Source organism: Lithobates pipiens, unplaced genomic scaffold, assembly GCF_037356315.1.
Source record: "Lithobates pipiens isolate NorthernLeopardFrog02 unplaced genomic scaffold, aLitPip1_a1.2 Scaffold_18, whole genome shotgun sequence".
Lineage (NCBI taxonomy): Eukaryota > Metazoa > Chordata > Amphibia > Anura > Ranidae > Lithobates > Lithobates pipiens.
In genome coordinates, this window is record NW_027507758.1 from 139,667,748 (window position 1) to 139,692,668 (window position 24,921).

Sequence of the window (24,921 nt, forward strand, 5' to 3'; positions counted from 1 at the left end):
TATGCCTATCAGTGCCCACCAGTGCTGCCTCATCAGCGCATATCAAAGAAGGAGAAAAATTACCTGTTTGCAAAATTTTATAACAAACTATTAACCACTTCGTGCCCACTCTATAGCCAAAAGACAGCTACAGCGCGGATGCTAACAGCCGGGAGGGCATCCCTGGACATCCTCCTGTTTTCAGTGACAATTTCAGAAAAATTTTTGTGCTTTTCCTTTCAGATATTTTAGCATGAACAGTCACGATTAGCTCTTGAAAGCTGTGTACTAACAATAAGATTATTGGAACCGGTCACTCTGAAAGTGTATGTACTAGGCATAAGGCTGCCAGTTGATTTCAGGGGGGTGGCTAGATCGTGCTTGCCCATCTAACGACAATCTAAAGCCTATGGACAGCCTAAGGCCTCATGTACACTGCTGCTCCTAAACTGACATTTTGTGGGCTTTTGGTATATTGCCTAAGCCCCTAAACGCACCTCAATAAAAGCCTATGACTTTGATTTACTAAAACTGGAGAGTCCAAAATCTGGTGCAGCTCTGCATAGAAACCAGTCAGCTTCCACGTAAATTTTTTTTTTTTTTTTTTTTTTTTTTTTTTTGCCAAAGCTTAACCACTTGAGCCACAGATGGATTTGCCCCCTTCCCGACCAGGCCATTTTTTGCGATACGGCACTGCGTCACTTTAACTGACAATTGCACGGTCATGTGATGCTATACCCAAACAAATTTTTTCACCCCCCACAAATAGAGCTTTCTTTTGGTGGTATTTGTCACCTCTGTGGTTTTTATTTTTTGTGCTATAAACAAAAAAGAGTGACAATTTTGAAAAAAACATAATATTTTGTACCTTTTGCTATAATAATTATCCAAAAAAACCCTGAATTTTTTCATCAGTTTAGGCTGATATGTATTTTTCTACATATTTTTAGTAAAAAAAAATCGCAATAAGCGTATATTCATTGGTTTGTGCAAAAGTTATCGTGTCTACAAAATAGGCGATAGATTTATGGAATTTTTATTACTATTTTTTTTGTTTTGTTTTGTTTACACACACAGATCCCGGTTCTCACTCTGTCACGAGCGATCGCACGTGCATCGGCTCCAGGGACATGATGCAGGTGTGCCCATGCTGTAGCACCTTAAAGTGCCAACGTACAGCTACGATGGCTCCCTGGTTGGGAATCGGTTAAGGCTACTTTCACACTGAGGCGCGGAGGCGCTCGCTTTTTGTCTAGTGGAGTGCATTTGAAAAAGAAAAACGTGGCTTAAATGTGTTTTTTAACATGGATTTTCTTCTGTAAGGGGAAACAGTACAATAATCCAGTGTGCGTGAGGCCTTTATCATCACATGGTTGACATGGCTTTGTTTAATAACTTGTACTTTATACACGTTGTGTTTAGCACAAGTTAAACATAATACTGTGAAGTATGTGTGCTTATTATCAACAAAAAAATTATTATTTCTACAGTGATCACAGCAAACCTGCCCAAATGTAAATTCAATGCAAGTGCATTGTATTCATCAGCGCACAAAGCAGCAATTATTTCAAGCTCTGCACTATAAACTAGCAAGGTCATCTCTGCTGACCTTGCAAGTTTATCTCCATTCAGCCAGGGGGAGGGAAGAGGTGAAGTCTGCAGGCAGTTACTGTTGGTGCTGGGTATTTCAGGGAAGAATATATAGCAATCAGGACAGGATGGTTTTCTAAGGCAGGTGATACATTATGCAGTTTTCTTTGCTTCACCCGTGAGCACTGACAGCAATAAAAAACTGCTAGGTGTTCTTATACCGCTACACTCTATCCCATACTAAAAAAAAAGTTTTGCCTTTTAGTTATAATTTATTACCATTCTTCAGTGTATACATCATGTTGTGCTGTGTGTTTTTCTATTGGCAAATGCTTTCTTTTCAAAGATAGTAACTAAAGCCCCATACACCCTATCAGATTTTCTGCTGATTTTTGTCTTCAGATTTACCAACACCATGTAGTGAAATGGCCTGCCTGATTGCATACAAATTGAAACATATTATATGGTTTTGATAAATCTGAAGGAAAAAATCAGCAGACAATCTGATAGTGTGTATGGGGCTTTATTAAGTAAGTGAACAGTGGAACTTCACACACAGATACACAGTTGAAAAAAATAAACGTTCCTCAACAGTCGCACTTTGGGAGGCCTATAAGGCAGTGCTGCGCCGTCATATCATACAACTTGCTTCCAAACGTATGTATTCAGAAGCCAAGGCAATTGGAGCACCAGCTTGTCCAGGCTTCAGCATTCACCAACTCTCTCCAACCGTAGGGCCTTGGAGCAAACTCGTACTGAGCTTGACCTGAGTCTTATGGATTGTGTAGAACAGACTCTCCGCTGGACCCGTCTGAAGTGGTGTGCTAAAGGGAACAAGCCCGACACAATGTTGGCTAATCGGCTAAAAACATTTTCATCCAAACATGTCCCAGTTACTCTTCGCAAAAAACATGCATTCCTAACTATGATTCCTGTTTGGAGTCTTGAGAAATTTAAGCACCACCTAGCCTCGTTGTATGCTGCAGCTACACAAGTAGATACTGCAGCAAATAATGACTTTCTTGTAAGTCTTTCCTTAGCCAAATTGACGCGGGCTCAACAGGACCTTATGGACAGAGATATTGCAGTCTCTGAGGATTTGAGCTGCATCTTACGATGTTTCTAATTTACCACATTGGGCCTCCTTGGATCTTATTGGGGGCCATCAAGTCCCACTGGCCTCTCTACCATGGCACCCTCTGACTTCTTTACCTAAGTCCTTGAACCCGATTTTGGCCTCTACTCAAACTTTGGGACTCTAATAAGTGCTCTGCTGGCTTATTCTCCCCACATTTACCCTTGCTACCTTTGCTTCATGGCCCTTTAATTCCCCCAGACCTTGATCACCTTGCCAAATTTGATTGGCGGACCAGTCATAGTTTTAATAACATCCATTCCTTCCTCACCCCCATGTGGAAACTTGCCTTTGATTCTCTCAGAATTTCCCATGATATTCCATTGGGAAGCATTTTCACTATCTGCAGCTCAGCAGACCCTACAGCCTGACTTCTTTTGAAAGTATCTGCAAATCACGTCCATATTTTTCGGGTATCATCTTACTCGTATACTTTGTTATTGTTTCTGGGAAGAAACCTCTGCTAACTAACAAAGTCAATGGAAAAATGAGCTGGGGGCTGCACTAGAGTATTGGCAGGTCATAATACCGAGTATCGCTAAATGTTCCAAGAACGTACTAATTTTGTAAAATGCATACAAAATACTTTACCGCTGGTATTATACCCCAGCTTGTTTGGCATGCATTATTCCACAGTATTCTTCATTTATGCTTTTTGTGGTTGTGGCCAAACAAGCAGGATGGTGCACATTTGGTGGACTATCCAAGGGTGAGTAGATTGTGGATCAGGGTATATGTGTTACTGCGTACACTATTTCACTCCCCATTAAACAAAAACCCTTATGAGGCTCTACTTCATAAATCAACCGACTTTCCCTTCCATTCGGAGTGCCAATTGGCTGTCCATCTTTTTACAGCTACTAAATTAACTATTGCCAGGGCTTGGAAAACTCCTACCCTTAGCTTTAAGGTAGTAAAACACTGCATGAATGATATTCTGATTATCAATAAGTTGACAGCGACTTTGATGGACTCTCATGACAAGTTCCTTCGGACCTGGCGTCCCTGGATTGATCATGTTTGTCCATCAAGATTTGACCACCTTCTTTTACATATCTGATTCTAAGTTTGTTGAAATTCTGGGACCTCTTCCCCCCCCCCCCCCCTTTTTTTTTTTTTTTTTTTTTTTTTTTCCTCTCTGATTTTTCTTCTTTTCCCAACCTTTCTTAATGTCTGATTTACCGGTAAGTGCCCGTTCACACTACCACGACTTGTCAGGCGACTTAGCCGCCTGACAAGTCGCGCTCCATTCTGTACTATGGAACCGTTCTAATAGGAGCGACTCAAGTCGCTCCGATTTAGAAAAAGCATTGCATTGACTTCTATACAGTAGTCGTTTTGCAAGTCGCTGCTGAAGTCGTGTGCAGGTCGCGTCTGTGAGTCGCGCTGCAAGTCGTGTCGCCCCTGTGTGAACGGGCACTAAAAGTTGCCAATTTAATAGCAGTAGTCTCTCCCTACTTTCTCAGCTAGATACGCTCTGCTGCTGTGGGTCCTGATTTGACTACTTTGTGTTTTGAAACCTATATGGCCGTTATTCATTTCTTTGTTCTCTAAATGTGTTCAGATATATATTTTATTGTACCATCCTTGGCTATGTCCTTACTATTTTGTTCAGTGGATGTGTATACATTCTCTACTGTTTGGAATATCGACATGGCCTCTTTTGGCTTTTTTTTTGTATGTAAAGTGTGCTCACTGTCAATAAAAACTTGTGAAAGAAAAATATAAACATGAACTTTCTTAACTGCCAAAATATTTGTGATCCTGGCATGTCTGCTAGGCTACACAGTCAGGTCCTGCCATCTACCTAACCACTCGGCAGACTACATTGCAGTTGACAAGTGCAACTGTCTGGTCTGGGAGCCATCTTGACCTGTAATTGGACCAATGACAACGAGATCACTCTGCTCTCTCAATCACTGAGGAACCTCTCAACATTGTACAGCATAGTAGGCTAATTGCTGCTGTATGAATGATTACAGGAGACTGATTTCAAGATTGCAGAAAGGTTAGGGGTGAATACTTATGAAAGCTTTGTGTATATTGAACAGTGTGATGGTGTCTTAGTGCTAGTTCACACCAGACGCAGTTCCGTGCGCTTTTTATCTGCACTAAAATGCATGCACAGTTTTTTTCCATGTATTCCAATGGCTCTAGTTCACACCATGCAGTCATTTTCTGGTGTAGAAAAAACAGAACTGCACGGAACTGCATCTGGTGTGAACTGGCCCTGAAAGTATATTCTATTATTCTGTAAATTCTTTTCCTGACAATGAATCGTTGTGGGCCTGTGAATAACATTTTAGTTGTCATTTTAGTTTAGTCTTTAGGGGGGAGATGGGAAAAAAAAACTTTGGAATATCCTGTTGATGATGGCATTTTTTGTTTCTTTAGTAGCAATGGTATAGCACTTTTGATAGGCCAGTTTTTGGGGTTGATTTACTGAAACTTGGGAGTACAAAATCTGGTGCTGCTGTGCACAGAAACCAACCATATTCCAGGTTTTATTGCAAAAGCTTCATTGAACAAGTTGACGTTAGAAGCTGATTGGCTACCATGCAAAGCTGCACCAGATATTGTACTCTCCAGTTTTAGTAAATCAACTCCTTTGTAAACTGTTCCCTTTCAGATTTTACACTTAGTAAGCAGTATTGTTTTTCATATTGTGCAAAATGCATCTTTTACATTGTTGCTATGTTTAACCATGTACAGTAACATTGATGCTGCCAAGCTGCTATGTTTCATTGTTAGCTGATGAGAATTGCATAACTAGTAAACAAGAACCACTTTGTAAAAAGTGTAGGAAGCTGCAGTGTGGAATCTGTATTTCCCAAATGGTGAGATAATATAATAGGTCTGAAGACTGGTCTGCATTTTAAAATGCACCTGCATTCAGCAATAGCCAATTCATTTACCTTGAAGTTTACTTATTTTCTAATGGGGGCTGGGATATAGCCATTTGCAAGTTTTATGTTTTATTTTTTCTCTCTCTCTTAACAGTGGGATACAGGCGCAGGTACTTTTTTAACTGCACAGCATAGCAACATGTTCAGTTGGAGTTTGCATGTTCTCCCTGTGCCTGTGTGGGTTTCCTCCTACACTCTAAAGACATGCAGAAGGTTAAAGTGGGGTGCCCCCTAAAAAAAAAAAAAATTTACAAGTCAGCAGCTACAAATACTGCAGCTGCTGACTTTTAATAATCGGACACTTACCTGTCCCAGGGTCCAGCGATGCAAGGGAACGAAGCCCCCCCTTGTTCCCCGCTCCGCTCGTGGTGCCGGTATTCTTACTGTGGGCACCCGGCTATGGCTTCACAGCCGGGCACCCACTGCGCATGTGCGAGCGGCGCCGCGTGCCGTGATACGCCGCACAGTCATCTGGGACACGTGACAGGTCCCAGATGACTGTGTGGCTCCGAGGGGAAGTGATGTCACCAGCCCAGGCAATGAAGGAGGCAGACTATGAGGGACCCCCTAGCAACAGGCATTTAGAGGTGAGTAAAAAAATTTTTTTTCTTTTCCAATTTTTAATTTTTTTTTGTATTTTTTTTTATGAATTTTAAGCATATTTTTTTTTTTTTTTGGTGGCAACACCACTTTAATTGTCTCCTTGTCTAAATTTGGCCCTAGTATGTGTGTATGTGTGAATGTGATTTCGGGACCTTAGATTGTAAGCTCCTAGAGGGCAGAGACTGATGTGAATGTACAATATATGTAAAGCGCTGCATAAATTGACGGTACTATACTTAACCTTTTAATAAATAATAATAAAACAGAAATAAACGGCACTATATATATATATATATATATATATATATATATATATATATATATATATATATATATATATATATATATATATATATAATTTTTTTTTTATTAAATGACCCCTTGGAGCTTTATGCCGTAATGTGCTAGTATGCACATAATAGTACATTATAGCAGACTTACCAGTACTTATCAAACAAGGATCTAAAGTGCCGCTGTCAGCACTCTCCGCTGTGTTGGGGGATTCCATCATCTCCTGGTCTTCCTTTTGGGTTCAGTCTATTAGGCCACTTAAATAGCCAAACACTATCATTTTATATATTACCGTTAATAAAAAAATAACCTTCCCTTTTATTTTGAAGTTGTTATTTTCCTTAAAGAGGTTGTAAACCTCGTAGAAAAAAAAAAAACCCTGCAAGACAAAGGCATAATGAGCTAGTAAGAGTTGCATACTAGCTCATTATGAAATACTTTCCTCAGACTGATACCCTGAATTGGCATTGGCGTTTCGAGTACACAGCCGACATCTTCCACCGGGCTCGCAGCTTCGTCGCTCTGATTGGCCAGAGCCGTGATGACGTCACTCCCGCGCTTGTACGTGGAAGCCGCTCGTCACGGCACGGTCACTGAAGAAACTGCACCAGAGACCCCTTTCTTCAGTGCGCATGCGCCGATGATGTCGGCAGCACATATACTGAATATCTCCTAAACCGTGCAAGTTTAGGAGATATTCAGGGTACCTTGTTATAGGCTTACCTGTCGGTAAAAGTGGTGTAACAGAGTTTCCAACCACTTTAAAATGTCATATTCCTCCAGTCCTAGCAATAGAATGCTTTGTAAATGTCTTCTCTGCTCTTTCTCACAGTGCTTGGCTGGGACTTCTCTTTGCAGTGAGACTTTTATATTTAGCAATTAACTAGAAACAAACCCACAGAGGATGCAGGGTTCCTTTTAAATTTACTTTAGTTGTACTGTGTTTCTTCCTATTTATTGTGCTGAAGGATGCAAACAACTTTATCCTGTGCTCTGCTCGAATTTTTCAACATGACTTCCAAATGCAAGGTTCTAAATGGAGGGACCAGGTGATCAATGAAAATGTAATGTGTATAAAAAAAAAAAGCTTTAGAGTTCTGCAAAATGAAAAATAAAATGTACCGTAGTCCTGTAGTGCTTTTTGGTTCAGGGTTGCCTAATGTATGGTAAATGACAAATTGAAAATGTAGCCGGCCTATTAGTCTTGCTATAACTCCTGTGCCCAACATATAGAATAAGTAAACCACAAGTAAATCTACAAGGTAATCTACATGTCGGTTTTCCTCAGCCCAGCCAATAGAACACCTCATATCTGCTTTCCTCACTAATTACTCATTTGTCTAGCAGAGGCAGGATTAATTGACATCTACAACAGGTTCTGCTGTTTACAGCCTTGTTATGAACATTTTTTGAAGTGTTTTCTGATAACAAAGGAACACATAGCACACAAGTCCGAATGACTTTAGGGCTCCATGGTCACTGAAGCTCATAAACGGCCATTTTTGGGAGGGTGGGCATTTTTTTTTTTTTTAACAGCCCATAAACTCCCCTCTGTTATCCTATGTGTCAATGCACACATTGACATTTTTGGATGTTTATCAGCAGTGGAGTTTATGGGCTGTTTTCTGAAGGCCATAAAATCACGTTCAGGAGTCGTCTTTCTGACCACAAAAGACACTGAACGCAAAAAAACGTCGATAAATGCTCAAAAACGTGGCTCCCCAGTGTTTTTTAACGTTTTTGATCCATTGAAAAAAAAAAAAAAAAAGCTACAAAGAGCTAATAACCGCTATTGCAAAAATGTAAAACGTTGAAAGACTCACTGCAAAGCTACTGCCGTTTTAAGTTATTTTAACATCTAGTGTGCATGGAGCTAGACTCCTTTCCTCCTGGCAGCAACTTTTTGGAAGAACTCGTCTAACATGCTTAGGCGTGTCACGTGATTGGGCGTTTTTTATATTGGCCAGAAAAATTAATTATTCTGCCCATTGAAATTAATTCACGCTCAAGCACTAAAAGTGCTTGGTCACGTTAACATGCATTTGCGCGCATTTAGGTGAGTCAAGCATTTTTCTACCAATGCTCTGCTGCTCCTGGATGCTAACAGCACCGAATCCCCTAGGAGCAGAAATAATGTTCAGTGTGCATGAGGCCTTAGAACTTGTGTCAGTGGGCTTTTGTCCGCGTGCACAACTATGATGGTGCAAAACCCCCTTCAAGGAGATCAAAAGGAGTCAACTGCTGGTCACATGCTTATGTCGATGAATACTGAATGATCTCAGAACTATCTCAAACGTGTGTTAAAATGATGCCCATGAACACAGGACCAAAGCCCACCAACCCATAACTTCGCGGTGCTTTCATGTATGCTTGCATGCTTTGTATATCACCCTGGATATTCTGGCCACGTTCTTATGGGGCAATAGGGAAGAACAGTTTATATAAGCTTTATCATTTCCTTCTTTGGTGGCTAAGTAGGGGGCTCTAACGTCATTATCGTCAACTGCCTTTTTTAAAGACTAATTGAAAATATGCCACGAAAATAGGGGCCCGTTGACACTGTATCCCGAACACATCGACAAGGTATGTTTCCTTAGTTCAGTTCACACTACTGTGCTGTGGTTGTATACTTGGGGAAAAAGTAGAACATGGTATGCTTCTTTATTTTTATTTTTTTTACAGTACAGCATGTTGCAACACACTACATCGCAATGTACTGCAATGGATACAGATGAAAGAAATGTCAATTTGTGACAGTTCAATAAATTTATAACAAAAAAAAAAGTTCATTATGATGCATCTCACCACTCCTTCACAGTGCACAGCAGTGGCTACATGCCAATTCATGCTGCTGGTGTGAATGGGCCCTAAGACTCCTTGCAGGGGTTGACTGCACTGGGGTTTATTTACTAAAGCTGGAGAGTAGGGCTGAAACTAACGATTATTTTCATAATCAATTAGTTGGCCGATTTATTGGTTTGATCGATTAATCGGATAAAATCATAAAAAAAAATGTAAATATAAAAAAGCCCTGAAATACTATTCTGCAGATTTTCAGACAGGACTGTAATATTATAATGCATGACAGAGTCCCTTGTCATATACAGGTATCCTGTCCTGTCTATTCCTCCCAGGAACAGCCATGATGGGGTACTATTCTTCCCGGGAACACCAATGATGGGGCACTATTCCTCCCTGGAACATCAATGATGGAGTAATACTGATGGGGTAATACTATTCCTCATAGGAACACCAATGATGGGATACTATTCCTCCCGGAAACACCAATGATGGGGCACTATTTCTCCCTGGAACGCCAATGACGGGGCACTATTCCTCCTGGGAACACCAATGATGGGGCACTAGTTCTCTCCTGGAAACACCAATGATTGGGCACTATTCCTCCTGGGAACACCAATGATGGGGCACTATTCCCCCCCCCCCCCTCCCAGGAACACCAATGGGGCACTATCCCACCCCCCCAGCAACACCAATGAGGCACTATTCCCCCCCCAGGAAAACCAATTATTGGGCAATATTACACCCACCCCCCGGAACACCAATGATGGGGCACTATCGCGCCCCCCCCCCCCTCCAGAAATGCTTATGATCAAGGGACACTTGTTGTCAACTTGTCATCACAATGTACTACTACTGAGTATTGTCTAAAGCCTCTACCTTATATCACGGTGCTCACAGCTGCTATTTGCCTCTCTCTCTATTGGCAGCAGCGGGTGGGGCTGAGGGGAGGAACGTCAGCGAGGAGGAGAGAGGCGGACGTGCCTGGTCACATAAGCGCTGATGTATTCTCATGAGAATACGACAGCGCCACCGCCTTGTACACAGGATTCACTGGGACGGAGGCCGGACTGGCAGGGAGAAAGGTGCCATGATTAGACCAACTAATAGATCATGAAAATCATTGACAACGATTTTTCATTATAGATTATTATCGATTTTATCAATTAACCGTTGCAGCCCTACTGGAGAGTGCTCACTTCTGCAACCAATCAGCTTCCAGGTTTTATTGCCAAAGCTTAATTGAACTAGCTGAGGTTAGAAGCTGGTTTCTATGTAGACGTGAGCCTAATTTTGCACTCTCTAGCTTTAGTAAATAAACCCCACTGTGTTGTACAGATCACCCGCATGGTGTGATAGTTGAATTATTTGTCAGTTCTAGGAACTAATAGCTCACTGCAGATTGAACTGGATAGATAATTTTAGTATGTACAGCCCTTTTTTTCATTAGTAGGAAATGGATAATAGAACATCTGTCCGGTGTTGTCTTTGGCCACGCTAGATAGATTAACCTCTGTTTGTCTTGAGCACTGTTGTCAGTGGGGCTGAAAGTGACCGAAATTGTACCATTTTTGAGCTGTCACTGAAACAGTAATTGAGAAAATCTTTAGTGGGAATACTTGTTCTGTTTATATCTGTGTGGGAGGATTGAAGAAAAATAAAATTAGTTGGGTCTCCATTGTGGTCCTGGAGCAAATGAATTGCCCTAATGCAGTATTCATTAACCCATAAAACCAGCGGGGTCTGGTCAAACTCTCATGATTGGTGGACATAGGGTTTAAAAGGGGATGGTTAAATGAGTTGGCCTATTTTCCAACAGATTAAATTCTACAACTTGCTTTATATTAGAAACAAAGCGGATAAGCTTATGCGGCTTTATCCATGAACTACATTGCTTATCAACAAGGGTTGTCTTAACTTAAAATGTGTCTAAACTTTATTATTAACATTGAATGTGGGCAGCACAGTGGAGTAGTGGGTAGCACATTCACCTTGTAGTAAAAAGGGTCACCGGTTCGAATCTCAACCATGGCACCACCTGCCTGGAGTTTGCATGCTCTGCGTGGGCCTCCTCTGGGCACTCCTGCCTCCTCCCACGCTCCAAAGACATCCTGGGAGGTTAATTGGATCCTGTCCAAATTGTCCCCAGTATGTGTATATGTAAATTAAGGACCTTAGAGTCTTACACTCCTTGAGGGTAGGGACTGATGTGAATGTACAATGTAACGCGCTGCAGAAATTTACAGCGATATACAAGTACCTAACATAAATGTGATCAATCTGTTGTTTGTTACTGCCATGAGCAAATAATCAGAATAAAACCTGAGCTTTTTCTAGTAAAGGAAAAACAAGTTTGCTAATATAGTTTGTTTTATACAACAACTATTTGTCACATGGGTTACTCGTATTTTGGTAAAGTAGGTTGATGGATTGAGTGATAATGGTATTGGGGCAATGAAAATCTGAAGCATCAGTTGAAGATTTAGCAGCAACCATCTCAGAAACCATTTACATGTTCTTCATCTCCCCTTTAGAAGACTGAATAATCCTTTTACAGAACTTTGTGCCGACAATAAAAGAAGAATCGCACATGGAGCGAAGGCTCCAATATGCTTGGGAGCTATTAAAGTGGACTTGTAGTCTAGAAGTGAACATTCACAACCCAAAATGTAGCCTCACAAGTTAGCCAAGAATGCATCAGGCTGTGCAGAAAGAATGGGAAAATAAATTTAGATCCCCGCAGACCCTGTTCTCAGACAGTATTGGCAACATTTTAGATACACCTAGGAAGATTGTCTCTGGGCTTCTTGCCACTAATCTGTCCATCATTGTTTTTGGTCCCTTGCCCCTTTTACATCTAGCCTTCCAGCTCAGCTTCACAGAAAACAGCCATTCATAAAACTTTGCATAACCTTGTTCTGTCCTACTTAAGCCCAAACCAAACTCCCCCTCGGGCAAATAAAAAATTGTACCCTGTCACCATAAGGAACAATTGCTAGTTTTTTGCCTAGGGGAAATAAAATGATTTACTTATCTAAACCTCAGTTTCTTCCTGCAACTAGACCATTTCACCCCCATGCTCCATAAGTCTAGGGTCCTGACGTCATCAAGACTAGAGCAAGGTCCATTGCCCTGCTCTGGACATGAGGACACCGAGTGACAGTTCACCACCAGATTGTGGGGGAGTGCTGTGCTCCGTGGGATGGAGCAAAACTGCTTTTCTCTTCTTCCCTAGACAAAATGAGCAATAAACCCATGCAGTGCGGATACAGCCCATCTGCAAGGGATATTTATTCAGTTGTTTTTTAAACTAGACCTAAGCCTTAACCACTTCCCGACCAGCGCACGGTGATGTACGTCGGCAGGCAAACTGGCGTACAGGTACGTCCATTTGTATTTGCCTCCCTGCCTTCACGCGCGCGCCGCCGGCGGCGTGCGTGCGTGCCTGTTGGGACCCCCGTGAGTCTGGTCCCGGGGACTGGATCGCCACTGGGATACCCGCGATCGTCTCACAGGGAGGCTGAACGGGGAGATGCCGATGTAAACAGCATCTCCCCGTTCTGCCTAGCAACAAGTGACACTGATCTCTGCTTCATGTGATTGGAGCAGAGATCAGTGTTCACTAACACACAGCACAGTCCAGCCCCCCACAGTTAGTAACATGCTCCTAGGACACACTTAACCCCTACACTGCCACCCCCTGGTTAACCCCTTCACTGCCAGTGTCATTTACACAGGAATCAGTGCATTTGTATAGCACTGATTGCAGTATAAATGACAATGGTCTCAAAAATGTGTCAAAAATGTCCGATGTGTCCACCATAATGTCAGTCACAATAAAAATCGCTGATCGCCGCCATTACTAGTAAAAAAAAAAAAAATTATTAATAAAACTGCCATAAAACTATGCCCTATTTTGTAAACGCTATAAATTTTGCGCAAACCAATCAATAATCGCTTATTGCGATTTTTTTTTATTTTTTTTTATTTTTTTTGAAGTGCAGTCGCTATAAATCTGAGGAGAAGATCTGAAATGAGTGGAAGCTCTGCTGATTTTATCATCCAATCATATGCAAGCTAAAATGCTGTTTTTTATTTTCCATGTATGTCCCCCTCGGATCTACAGCGACATTACTTCCAAGTGCACTTTCAGTGCAATTTCAAGTGCACTTTGCATTGTAGTCCAAAATGATTTTGCCTTTCGTAAATAGCCCCCTCTGTGTTACCCCTGAGGTTGATTTACTAAAGGCAAATATACTGTGCGGTTCAAGTTCATTTGCTCTAGAATTCAAGGGAAGTTCTGAAATGAGGGGAAGCTCTTCTTGTTTCTACAGTATCAATCCGTTGCTGTGTTTTGTTTGTTTTTTTTCCTTGCATGTGATTAACCACTTACCTACTGGGCACTTTCACCCCCTTCCTGCCCAGGCCATTTTTCAGCTTTCAAGGCTGTCAGACTTTGACAATTGCGCAGTCATGATACACTGTGACTGTGTTTGTTTTTTTTTTTTTTTTTTTTTTTTTTTTATAATTTTCTTCACACAAATAGAGCTTTCTTTTGGTGGCATTTACTCACTGCTGGGATTTTTATTTTTTACAAGTAAAAAGTTTTTCTTAGTTTTTGTCAGTAAATTTTGTAAATAAGTAATTCTTCAACTTCACTGATGTGCGCTGAAGAGGCGGCACTGCTGGTCCCTGATGAGGTGGCACTTATGGGCACTAATATTCTGCAATTATGGGCACTGATAGGTGGCACTGAGCATTGGTGGGCACTGATGAGGGCCACTGATAGGTGGCACTGACGGGCATTGATGGGCTTTACTGATGGGCGGAACCGATGGTCATTGATGGGCTTTACTGATGGGCATTGATGGGCAGCACTAATAGGCGACACTGAAAGCCAGCACTGACTGGCATCACTAATGGGAACTGATTGCTGAAACTGGTGGGCACTGGTTGCTGGCACTTCTGGCACTCTAATGTAATCGGGGCACTGATCATCAGTGCCCTGATTACATGTCTCACTTTCCCCTGCGAGGAGATGCTGCTGATAGGCTCTCTTCCCCACACACTCTGTCAGTATGAGCTGAGGAGCATCGATTACTGGCACTTCCTTGTTTACATGTGATTGGACACAGCCGATCCCATGGTTAAAGAGCCGCGTCAGCGGCTCTTTACAGAGATCGCGGTTGCGCCATATCCTAGCAACACGGGCGCGACCGCGATTGCCACGCTGCATGCCCCTGTTCATTTGCTCCGTCATATGTCGTCCACCCAGAATGAGAGCTGCACCTTCCCTCCGTCATGTGGCGGTGGGCAGGTGGCAAGTATTTGCAAAGCAAAGTTTTACCTCGTTTACTAAGCTCTGGCACAAGTGCACAGTATATTTTCCTTTAGTAAATCAACCCCTATGTGGCCTTGTACACATAGGCGTTTAGAGGCAGGAGCATTTAGGAGTAGAGATCTGAATGCACCAAAATCACATTTGGGAGAGGAGTACTTGGGCACTAAAAAGTCTGACTTGCCTAAACGTGTGTAAACTCGCTTAAACACTAGGTGCGTTTAGCACTTGAGCGTTCATTGATTTCAATCGTCAAAATAAATTACTATTTTGGCCAATAAAATGAATAAACGCCCAAACGCTTGCGCCTGAACACGTCTAAACGCATTCTAAAAATGCGACTTTAGGTGTGTTTTTAACGCTGCTTTTCTCTTAGAAGGAGAAAGATGTTCAGGAGAACTGTGTGTGCATGAGGCTTTAGTAAGTCTTTGTAATTTTAGATCTGCTTTAACCACTTCAGTCAGTGGACCCGAATTTGGTCCCATTTGCAGAAGCACCTGGATTATATGCCTTTAAGTGCCAAATTTTGGGATTTACTATATTCGGCCTTCCTGTAGAACATAAGGGTTCAAGATGTGTTTTTTTTTTTTTTTGTTTTGTTTTTTGGACCTTCCTTGCTGATATCATGGAGAATGCACCTGCTACTTGACCAATTTTGTATTGAAAAATGGTAATACAATATCCCTGATGAAGATTTTAATAACCATTACCCATTGAAACGCATTGGATTAAAGTATCACTTTATCTTTTTTTCAATATAAAATTTTTTAATAGTCACATGTCATATGTTTGAAATTTCTATGGAATTTTTTTCTATTTGTACAATAAATGATTTTTTTCAAAAAAAAAACTTTTAAATGCCTTAAAAAATCCCACAACAGAGATTTCTCTTATTGTTAGAGAGAGATCGCTGTCCTGATTACTAGGAACAGATGATCACACTGTACTCCCCTGACAGAACAGGGATCTGCTTTGTTTACACTGACAGATCCCCGTTCTGCCTCTCTGTGGAGCAATCTCGGGTGGCTGGCGGACCTCCCGGCTTCCAGCCACTCGCACGCCTGCTTTTGCTATTGAACGAAGCGGTGTACTGGTACGGCGATTCGCGGAGTAGAGCCGCCCTGCTGCAGTATATCTGCGATGGCTGGTCATCAAGTAGTTTAGCCAAATGATCAGAAATAACATTTTTTAATGTGTAAGGGGATATGGAAAAGTACATCTGCATTTTCTAAACTATCCTTGTGGACAAATTAAAGTGGTTGTAAACCTCAGAATTGAAATATGAACAAAGCATATCTCCCTATATTATGTACTCAATCCAGAGCACTAAGTGTAATATTTGCCTGCTGCTTTGTTCCTCTGCTATCAACGTGAATCATTTCTGACAATTTTGCCTGACACCATGAAAAAAAAGGTGACGGGGGAGGGATTGCCAGCTGATTGACAGCCTCAGCTCTGTCCCTGTGTGCTGTGTTGAGGGGGTGTGTCTCTTCCCTTCAATCAGCTCTCAGAGCTCTCCTCACTGAGCTTTGCAGAGTGTAACTTAAAGAGGAAGTAAACCCTGATGGGTTTACTTCCTCTTTCATTCCCTGCAAAGGCAAAGCATAATGGACTACTATGCATCGCATAGTAGCTCATTATGTGTCACTTACCTGACACAGGAGCCAGCGATGTCACCGCTGTCCCCTGTAGTCTGGCGCATCCATCTTTTCGGTGGGGTCTCGCAGCTCCGCCGCTGTCATTCAGCGGAGCCGCGATGACGTCCCTCCCGCGCATGCGCACGGGAGCCGACATGCGCGGCAGCTCCGTTGTTGGAAATGCCGCGCTCAGTGCGCCTGCGCGCTGCTGTCTACGGCGCATGCGCCGTAGACAGCGGTGCCTGTTTTCGGGCAAATATCTCCTAAACCGTATAGGTTTAGGAGATATTTCTTGGACCTACAGGTAAGCCTTAATCTAGGCTTACCTGTAGGTCAAAGTGGTTTGTAAGGGTTTACAACCACTTTTAGCTCTCGGCCCCCTTTTTTCTGAAATCTCAGCCCTCGTACACACGGTCGGACATTCTGACAGGAAAATGTCTGATCGGACCGTGTTGTCGGATAATCCGACTGTGTGTAGGATACATCTGACTTTTTCCGTCAGAATGTCCGACCAACAGAGTTTGAGAGCTGGATATAAAATTTTCAGACCACATGATCCGATCGGACTTTGTGGTTTGTAGAGAATTCCGATCGGACAAAGTGCCACGCATGCTCAGATCAAATTATGAACCCAAAGCTATTGGCTACTAGCCGCAACGAACGAACGAACGTCATCCCGTTATAAACTATCGGATTTTCCAACAACTTTGTCCGACCGTGTGTATGCAACACCAGTTTCGGACAAAATCCATCGGAAAAAATCCAACGGATTTTGTGGTCGGAATGTCCGACTGTGTGTACAAGGGCTAAGACCATCTTAATTCAGCACTTTAAACGGATGTAGAGAAGACTGCAGATAGACAGTAGGAGGATTTGTTTTATCGCTGTTTCTCACCTGAGGCAGATCATTTCACTGAGGACTTACAAGTTTACAAAATCTAGCTCACTAGTATACCCATGCAATATAACTTCCTCTGTACAAATATTATCCTTACTCTTGTTTGTATAGTTTCTCTATACAAATAAGGAAACTGTTCAGATCAGTCAGTGTTGCTATGGATCTTACAGTCTCGTGGTAGAGGTATTCTAGATTAATGTGATTTATAACTATGATGGCATTTCTGCCTAGGCTAATATTCTTTACAAGTGTCATGTGGTTGGTATGGCCTACTTCTGAGGTGACAAGTGATATCACACCATCATGTATTTGTAATGGCTGGTGTCACATCCACAGTCATTGTGAAGCACTGTCAGCATATTGTGTCACCTTCACATAGTAGGTGGGAATTTATAGAATAGATGCCTAAAAACAAAAACACAAAAAAAAAAACATAAAATAACTATCGTTCTTATGACACGAGGAAGCATGACAGCAGTCTGTCTTTTATAAAATCACTAGAAATAGTGGGTTTGTATGAATTACATGTTTAAATATAAATAAATTCAGACTTGTATTACCAGTGAACATGTCTGAACTTTGGTCATGGAAGAGAGTATTTTGATACAAAAAGCTGACTTCCTGTCCAGTAATCCCACTGAAGGATTTGACAGCCAATGAAGAAGTCTGATACACTGGAGCAAAAACATGACACTTGCCCACAGCATCAAGTCAGGTTTAATATTTTAAATGTATCAGGGAATCTGGTTGCTTTGGGCTACAGCTCCATGTTGGTACTAGTTTCCTTTTGTTCTAGTTTATATGCCGTAAATCCTATACAGCAGGATGTAATTCGTTACACAGAAAATGTTATTAGAATGGATTTTATGCTAATTTCTATAAATGTTTGGTAAATTCATTGTTGCTTGCTTTTAAAATTTAAACTATCCTTTATTTTCACGCAGTAGTCCTTTTCTGATATTGTAAAGTTTGCTGATTTAAAAAAAATTATTTGTTTTATCGCATTAACTTGCTTGCAGTGTTTATATTTGCAGTGTTGATAATATTTCACATACTGATTCAGCGGTTCTCCCTCAAGTGAATTGAATGTACGGGAGACAGTGCAGTCAGCATGCTGGCTGAATGTTTACTGTGACATAGTGTAAGTCCCATAGTGGGTATATTATATTAAATTAAATTCTACACATTAAACTAGATTTATAAAAAATAAAAAAAAACACCATAAATTCCACCCAGTTAAAGTTAAAAAATAAGTAGAAAGCAACTTTAGCTTCTGATTGTGAACAATTAGTAGTTCATTTTAATCATGCTGTTTTTTTTTACCTTTCTTTTAAGGCGCTATGGCTTGTGGTCCCGGTTTCGAATGTTTCTTATTGCACTAGTTGGCTTCTATATAGCCATTCCATTCCTTGTAAAGATATGTCCTGCAATACAAACTCAGCTGGTCTTTTTAAATTTAGGTAAGTTCTTTTTTTGTGATTCATTGCTGGCATGAGTTATTATAGTAGCTTCAGTATACTAAAATGTGCACATTAAGGACCTATTGAACACTAGAAACTACGTTATACATTCCACAGTCTGCTATGAGCTAAAATGTAAGTTCCTTACACAGGCCTTAGATGTTATAATGGAAGGATGGAAAATTACTCTATTCCCCCTTCAGCACAGTCAGCGTTGATGGAGGAATGCCTCCCACTGTGCTATTCTGCCAGTGGGGAGCCTTCCTGGCTAGCAGAATGCAATGGTTACTGCTAGTGATTATAACTGCTGGCAGTAACTTATGTAGAGAAATCTGATGGATCAACTTGGGTACAATCAGCCTGCCCATACATGGATCAAAATTCAGACTGTCCTTGCTAAACAGGCCAAATTGTGATCCATATATGGCTGGCTTTACTTTGATTAGTGGTGAAATGGCTCCCCAGCAACATTCCAAAATTCAAATCCAAGCAAAAGGCTGCAGAGAAGGACTGTAGCTTTTTTACAGACTGCAGTATATGATGTTGCTTTCCTTAATCTTCAGTTGGGCTTTATATTAATTTGTGTATACATATTCATACAGTCAAACTGTAGTAGGAGGGGACGTAGCCTGCATCGGTATGTGAGAGGATGCTAATCCGAGATCCCGCAGTCCATCCTTGTTCAATCCTTCCCTCACCATCTCGCCTGATCTGTACCGACCCCCACTGCTGGCTGCCGACTCCCAGGCACACCCGGCCCTGTCACCACCTTGCCCAGAGCTGATGATAACCCCCAGGGGGGAAAAGAAGCCACAATCGCGACGGCCCTGGAGATTCAAAATGGTGCTAGCCACAGCACGCCCCACGAGGCGTGGACAAAAAGAAGGATAATGGAGGTAAGTTCAATAAAACCACCAAGCACCAGGGGAGGGAGCAGCCCAGGGACATGTTGTTCTACACACAGAAACTGTCGAGTACAGCCTGCTCCCTGATGCATCAGCTCCCTTGTGTGATCCTGAACTTGCTGACCAGGAGGAGCCTGGTGCCCTGGATGACACTGTGCCCTTGAATACTTCACCTATACCAACCCCAGATATCTTTGGTATGCCCACCGATGAAATTTCACATCCTAATCTGAGTGACACACTGCATGCAATCCATAAATGCACAGCCTCGGTGGTTGATCCTAAAGAGCAATTTGGGGGGGTTTAAAGAAACCGTGTCACTCTCCTACCAAGACCTCCAAAAGAGTAAAGAGAGAACAACAGCAGTGGAAGTCCGGGTCAGTGACCTGGAGGATCAGTTACCCCCCCCCCCCCCCCCAGCCAGAGGTGCCAAACGGATACCCAACAAGTTATACAGGCTAACAATAGAGCTGACGACATTGAAAATTGCCCCGTTCGGATCAAGAAGGTTGAGGGTCATGACCCCACTGAATTTGTGGAGCAATGGCTACAAAGCATATTTGGCAAGAAGCCCTTCACTCCTCTCTTTGCAGTGGAGCGGGCTCACCGCGCACCTCCTCACCCCCTCCCTCCTGGGTAGTCCACCGTGCTCCATGCTTGCCCGCTTGTTTAATTACAAGGATCGTGAAATTATCCTGCGCCTAGCCTATGAGAAAGGTACGGTCCAATACAATGGAACCGGCGCCTCCTTCTTCCCTGACTTCTCTGCAGAAGTCGAACGCAGAAGATCTAAATTCACCGATGTGAAAGAGGCTGCGGCGCCTTCAACTAAAATATGCTGTGCTCTACCCAGCCAGACTAAGGGTCACAGTGGGAGGCCAAGCTTACTTCTTTGAAACTGTTCCCGGATGCGGCCTCTTGGCTTGATCGGCATGAACAAGATCTCCGATGCAGACGACCCAATGATGACAGAGATTGATCCTCAACACCTCCTCAGATTTGTACGGTACTTTTATGCCAGATCCAAGGCATCGTCTTTCTCCGTGAGGGACAGTACCTCCTTTCTATACCCAGTGAAAAGCAATCTACTTGTTACTCCTATTTTGTGAGTGGTCTGAGATCAGCTAATGTGTGTGTGCACTCTCTGACAGCGCTATGTGAACTATCTACAGCCACAGTTAAGATGGCCTTTGTTTCTGTGCGTGGTTGGAACATGACTATTCTCCTACCTGAATTTCTCCTGGCCACAAATGGGCTTGGTCACTCTTCTGGCTATAATAACTATGGCTCCGTTACTACCCTTGTGTCCTTTTTATATGGATATGTTTTGTGCGCCATTGCGCAATCAATCATACAAGTTGGTTACTACCAGGTATGCATAACGCCTCATTTGACTAATTTTTTTTCTGCAGTGTTGTTCTATTCCACCTTCCATTTGCCACCTATCCCTGATGGGGCTGGTCCACCATGGCCCGGCTCACTCGGGCCACCTCTCTACTAACCTCTTAAAATGGCGAATGTAGCAGCCACCCCTTTGGTCTCCTGGAACGTTAGTGCGTTTCAGTGGGTCATGGACTTCCCTATGATCTCCTCCTGCATCCAAAAGTTTCACCCAGCTATTATAGGCCTCCATGAGACACACCTGACATGAGACACTACCAGTCGTTTACACTACCCCTGGGTTGGTAAGACGTACCACTCCACTTATTCCGTTTACTCTCGTGGGGTGAGTGTATTGCTGCACAAAGTCCTGGTATACCAGGAACTGGACTCAGTGGTGGGCTCCTTAGGTCGCTTTGTTTTTCTACACTGTAAATTGTATACCTTAATGCTAGTTCTGGCTTATGTTTATATCCCTCCTCCATTCTTCAGGGAAATCTTGCAAATAGTACTGTCGTATCTGGCCGACAAACCTAACTTGCCTGTTTTGATTATGGGGGATTTTAATTGTTATCTAGATCCCCAATTATATAGGCACCTTCCAATCTCCACTGCATCTCAGGGGAGGGGCACTACCCTTAGTCTCCTTTTGGGGAGGTGGACAGGCTAGACATCTGGCGTCTTCAAAACCCCAATACCAAACAGTTCTCCTGCTTGACGCATGGATCGCTCTCCCACATAGACCTCTCTCTGGGCATGACGCATATACCCAATATATCACACTTCTAATGTGGAGTACTTACAGCAGGGGGTATCAGACCACTCCCTCCTAACAATATGGCTGAACACCAGGTCCCCGTCCGTTATGTGCAGGGCTCCATGGATGCCTTCTGTTTTCCTCCCATGATCTCATTAACCAGCAAATTGACAGATTTTGTTTTTTTTTGCACAGTGTGACGATGTCCTTCTGAGATGGGAAACTTTTAAGGCATTAACCCGAGATTACTGGGGTCAAACATAACTCCTCAATCCTTCTTGAGCAGGTGGAAGGCCAGGTTCAACAGTTGGAGTTGGCATACATGTTGGATCCATCTGATTGCACGAGGGAGGCGTTGATGTCGGCCCAGGATTCTTTAGACCACCTGAGAACCACCACCATGGAACAGAAACGTTTCTTGGTGAAAATGGCGTTTTATGAAGAGGGAAGAAGATAGGCTTCCTTTTGGCAAAAATTGCTAGGGCACAGCAGTCCTCCTTAGTTATTGGAGCCAAACGCTCCTCTACTGAATGGGTAGTTAGTGACCCGGATCAAATTGTCATAGAATTATCATCATTTTACTCTGACCTATATAGCGCCCGAGATAACTACTCCTCTGAGTCGCTAGCTGACCTACCTCTGCCTGTTCCTTCCCCACATGCAAAACTCCTGTGGACGATGATATTTCCATGGAGGTTTACACCACATATGGGGAGATGATCCTGCCCAGTTTGCTGGAGGTTTTCAACGCCTCTATCAAGGTGGGCTCCCTGCCTGTTTCAATGTCTAGGACAAATGTTGTATTTCTGCTGAAACCGGGAAAGGATCCCCTGGACCCTAGCTCTTACAGGCACACTTCTCTGCTGCAATGTGATGTGGAGATCTTGGCCAAGGTCTTGGCACTGAGGGTGAACAAATTTATCCTGTCCATTATACATTCCGATCAAGCAGGGTTCTTGCCTCAAAAGTCCACAGCCACCAATCTTAGTCGGTTGTTCCTGAATATGCAGACACAGGCAGGCAATATGGGACAGAGAACACTCCTTTTCTTCGATACAAATACAGCGTTTGACATCATCAGCTGGCCATACCTCTGGGCAATACTGTTCAAGTTTGGATTCGGTGATCGTTTCATTTCATGGGTTCGCCTCTTATACAGTTCACCCCATGCAGCGATTAGAGTATCTGATAGACAGTCACCAGCTTTTGCATTGGGCAGGGGAACTAGGCAGGGATGTCCCTGTTACCCCTGCTCTTCTTTGCCTTGGCAATTGAGACCCTGGCTATCCTATTACGCAATAGCTCACATATCACCAGGTTTCAGTATGGTGAATTGCATGAGAAGATCTTGCTATACACCGATGATATGTTGCTATTCCTAGGAGACATATCCTCATCATTGACCAGGGTCATGTCCATAATCTTGGAGTTTGGGTGGTTCTTGGGCCTCACTATTATTTGGACCAAGTCAGCATTAAGATAGGCAGCGTATATTCACTGTTCCATCCCTTTAGTGCCCTCTTTTAGATATCTGGGTATACAAGTCTCCCCTGTTGTCACAGAATACTGATGTCTTAATGTGCACCCCCTGCTTGTCCGGTTTAATTATAAAATTAATATCTGGAATAATCTCAGAATTAGGTTGGAGCAGTTGCAATGTTCTAAGAATGGCGGAGGCCTTGCCCTCCCAAATCCTTGGATTTATTATATCGCCGCTTATCTCCAACATCTCGTAGGCTCCATGCCCCCTAACCCTGTGGGTTCTTCTGGCCATCTCTTGCTTGTTGGGACCGATGCAGACTCCACTTGGAGGGGTTGGAGGCCCAGGGATTATAGCAATCCAACAAACAAAAGCCTACCTATGCATTACTTCAGAAAGTCTGGAATAAATCGAAGCAACTGCAGAGTGTGACAGGCTACACAGCATATAGTCCGCTCTGGGGAAAGCATACCTATGCTGAACTAACCAAGATCCAACTCTTTCACCCCAATATTTAATTTACTGCAGTCTGCGACCGAAGTGAAAGGCTTTATAATCCAGTGCTATCACATGCTCTTAATGGAATATTTGAGTGCCTACCCCACCAGAGCAATATCGTAGTTGGAGGAGGATGTAGGAACCTTAACAGGGGATCATTGGAAAGAAGCTATATGCTCCCTCAATGTCTCACAGAAGGTGTCACAACTGTATATCTATCTTACTCAGAGTGCTTTATACCCCAGTGAAACTTCACAAAATGGGAAGACTTCTCGACACGTTGTGTAGTAGATGCAGATGAACATCCGTGGACCTTATTCATCTGTGGTGATGCCCTAAGTTACATCGCTATTGTAGTGAAGTCCTTGCCGCTCTTAATAGAGTACTACATTCCCCTTAAACCCTATTCATTGTCTACTTGGAATCCTTGAAGAGGTGATACCCGAGAAAGAGACCAAAGTGGCTTTCTCTAGGGCACTATTTCAGCCGAGGAAGATTATTCTGCTGACTGAAAGTTCACGACTCCCCCTTCGGTTAAAATGTGGGTGACTCATGGGGAACTCCTTTTAGAGAGATCTATAATATACATATATACACAAACACAAGGGTTGACTCAACAAATTTGAAAAACTTTGGTGTCCATGGCTTAATGTACCTGGGCTGGCACCTAGGGAGCTAGTCCTGATGAGGCTGCTGCAGTGTCCCATGGGGTGAATGTAGTCAGAGAGTATCTTAATACCCGATAAGTGGCTGGGGAAGGTTTAAGAGGGGTGATGTTTACCCATGTAAGCTGAAATTGTAACCTGCTAATGTACCGGATTTGCCTGAATTGTGAGTTGTTTACGGATATGTTCATTGATGTCATGATATGGAAAAAGTTATCTCATCTTGTCTTTTGACATCTCTGTACCTGGTAACATCTAAATAAATACCTCTTTGATTAAAAATAAAAATAAAATGAGACCAAATACATCTATAGCGTGTCCTGCTTGTGCGGCTGCTTGAATATCTTTATATACATTATAAATAACTTGCTTTATCTATACTGTTCCCTTGTGGCTATACAGGGTGCCATCCAATGGGAATGAGGCATATCAGCAGCTGAGTTTTACCTTACAATGTAAATTATACATATTTACAATAAATGCCTCTGGTTTTAAGCTGGAATACCTGTCCTCTTGCCCCCTCCTTTCTCCTCCTCTCTCTACTTTGTAAAAAATACACTGCTGGCTTTCGACCTAAACCTTTGCCATAGCAAATTTAAA

General features: G+C 42.6%; 1 protein-coding gene across 2 annotated transcripts in view; it reads left to right on the forward strand.

The window, feature by feature from the left end:
- Positions 1 to 24,921, forward strand: part of ABHD12 (abhydrolase domain containing 12, lysophospholipase) — a 223,156-nt gene that overhangs the window by 80,325 nt on the left and 117,910 nt on the right. For both annotated transcript variants that reach the window (XM_077486185.1, XM_077486184.1), the window contains exon 2: positions 18,512 to 18,636. In XM_077486185.1, coding sequence (XP_077342311.1) covers positions 18,512 to 18,636 — 125 coding nt within the window. The remainder of the gene's footprint in view (positions 1 to 18,511; positions 18,637 to 24,921) is intronic.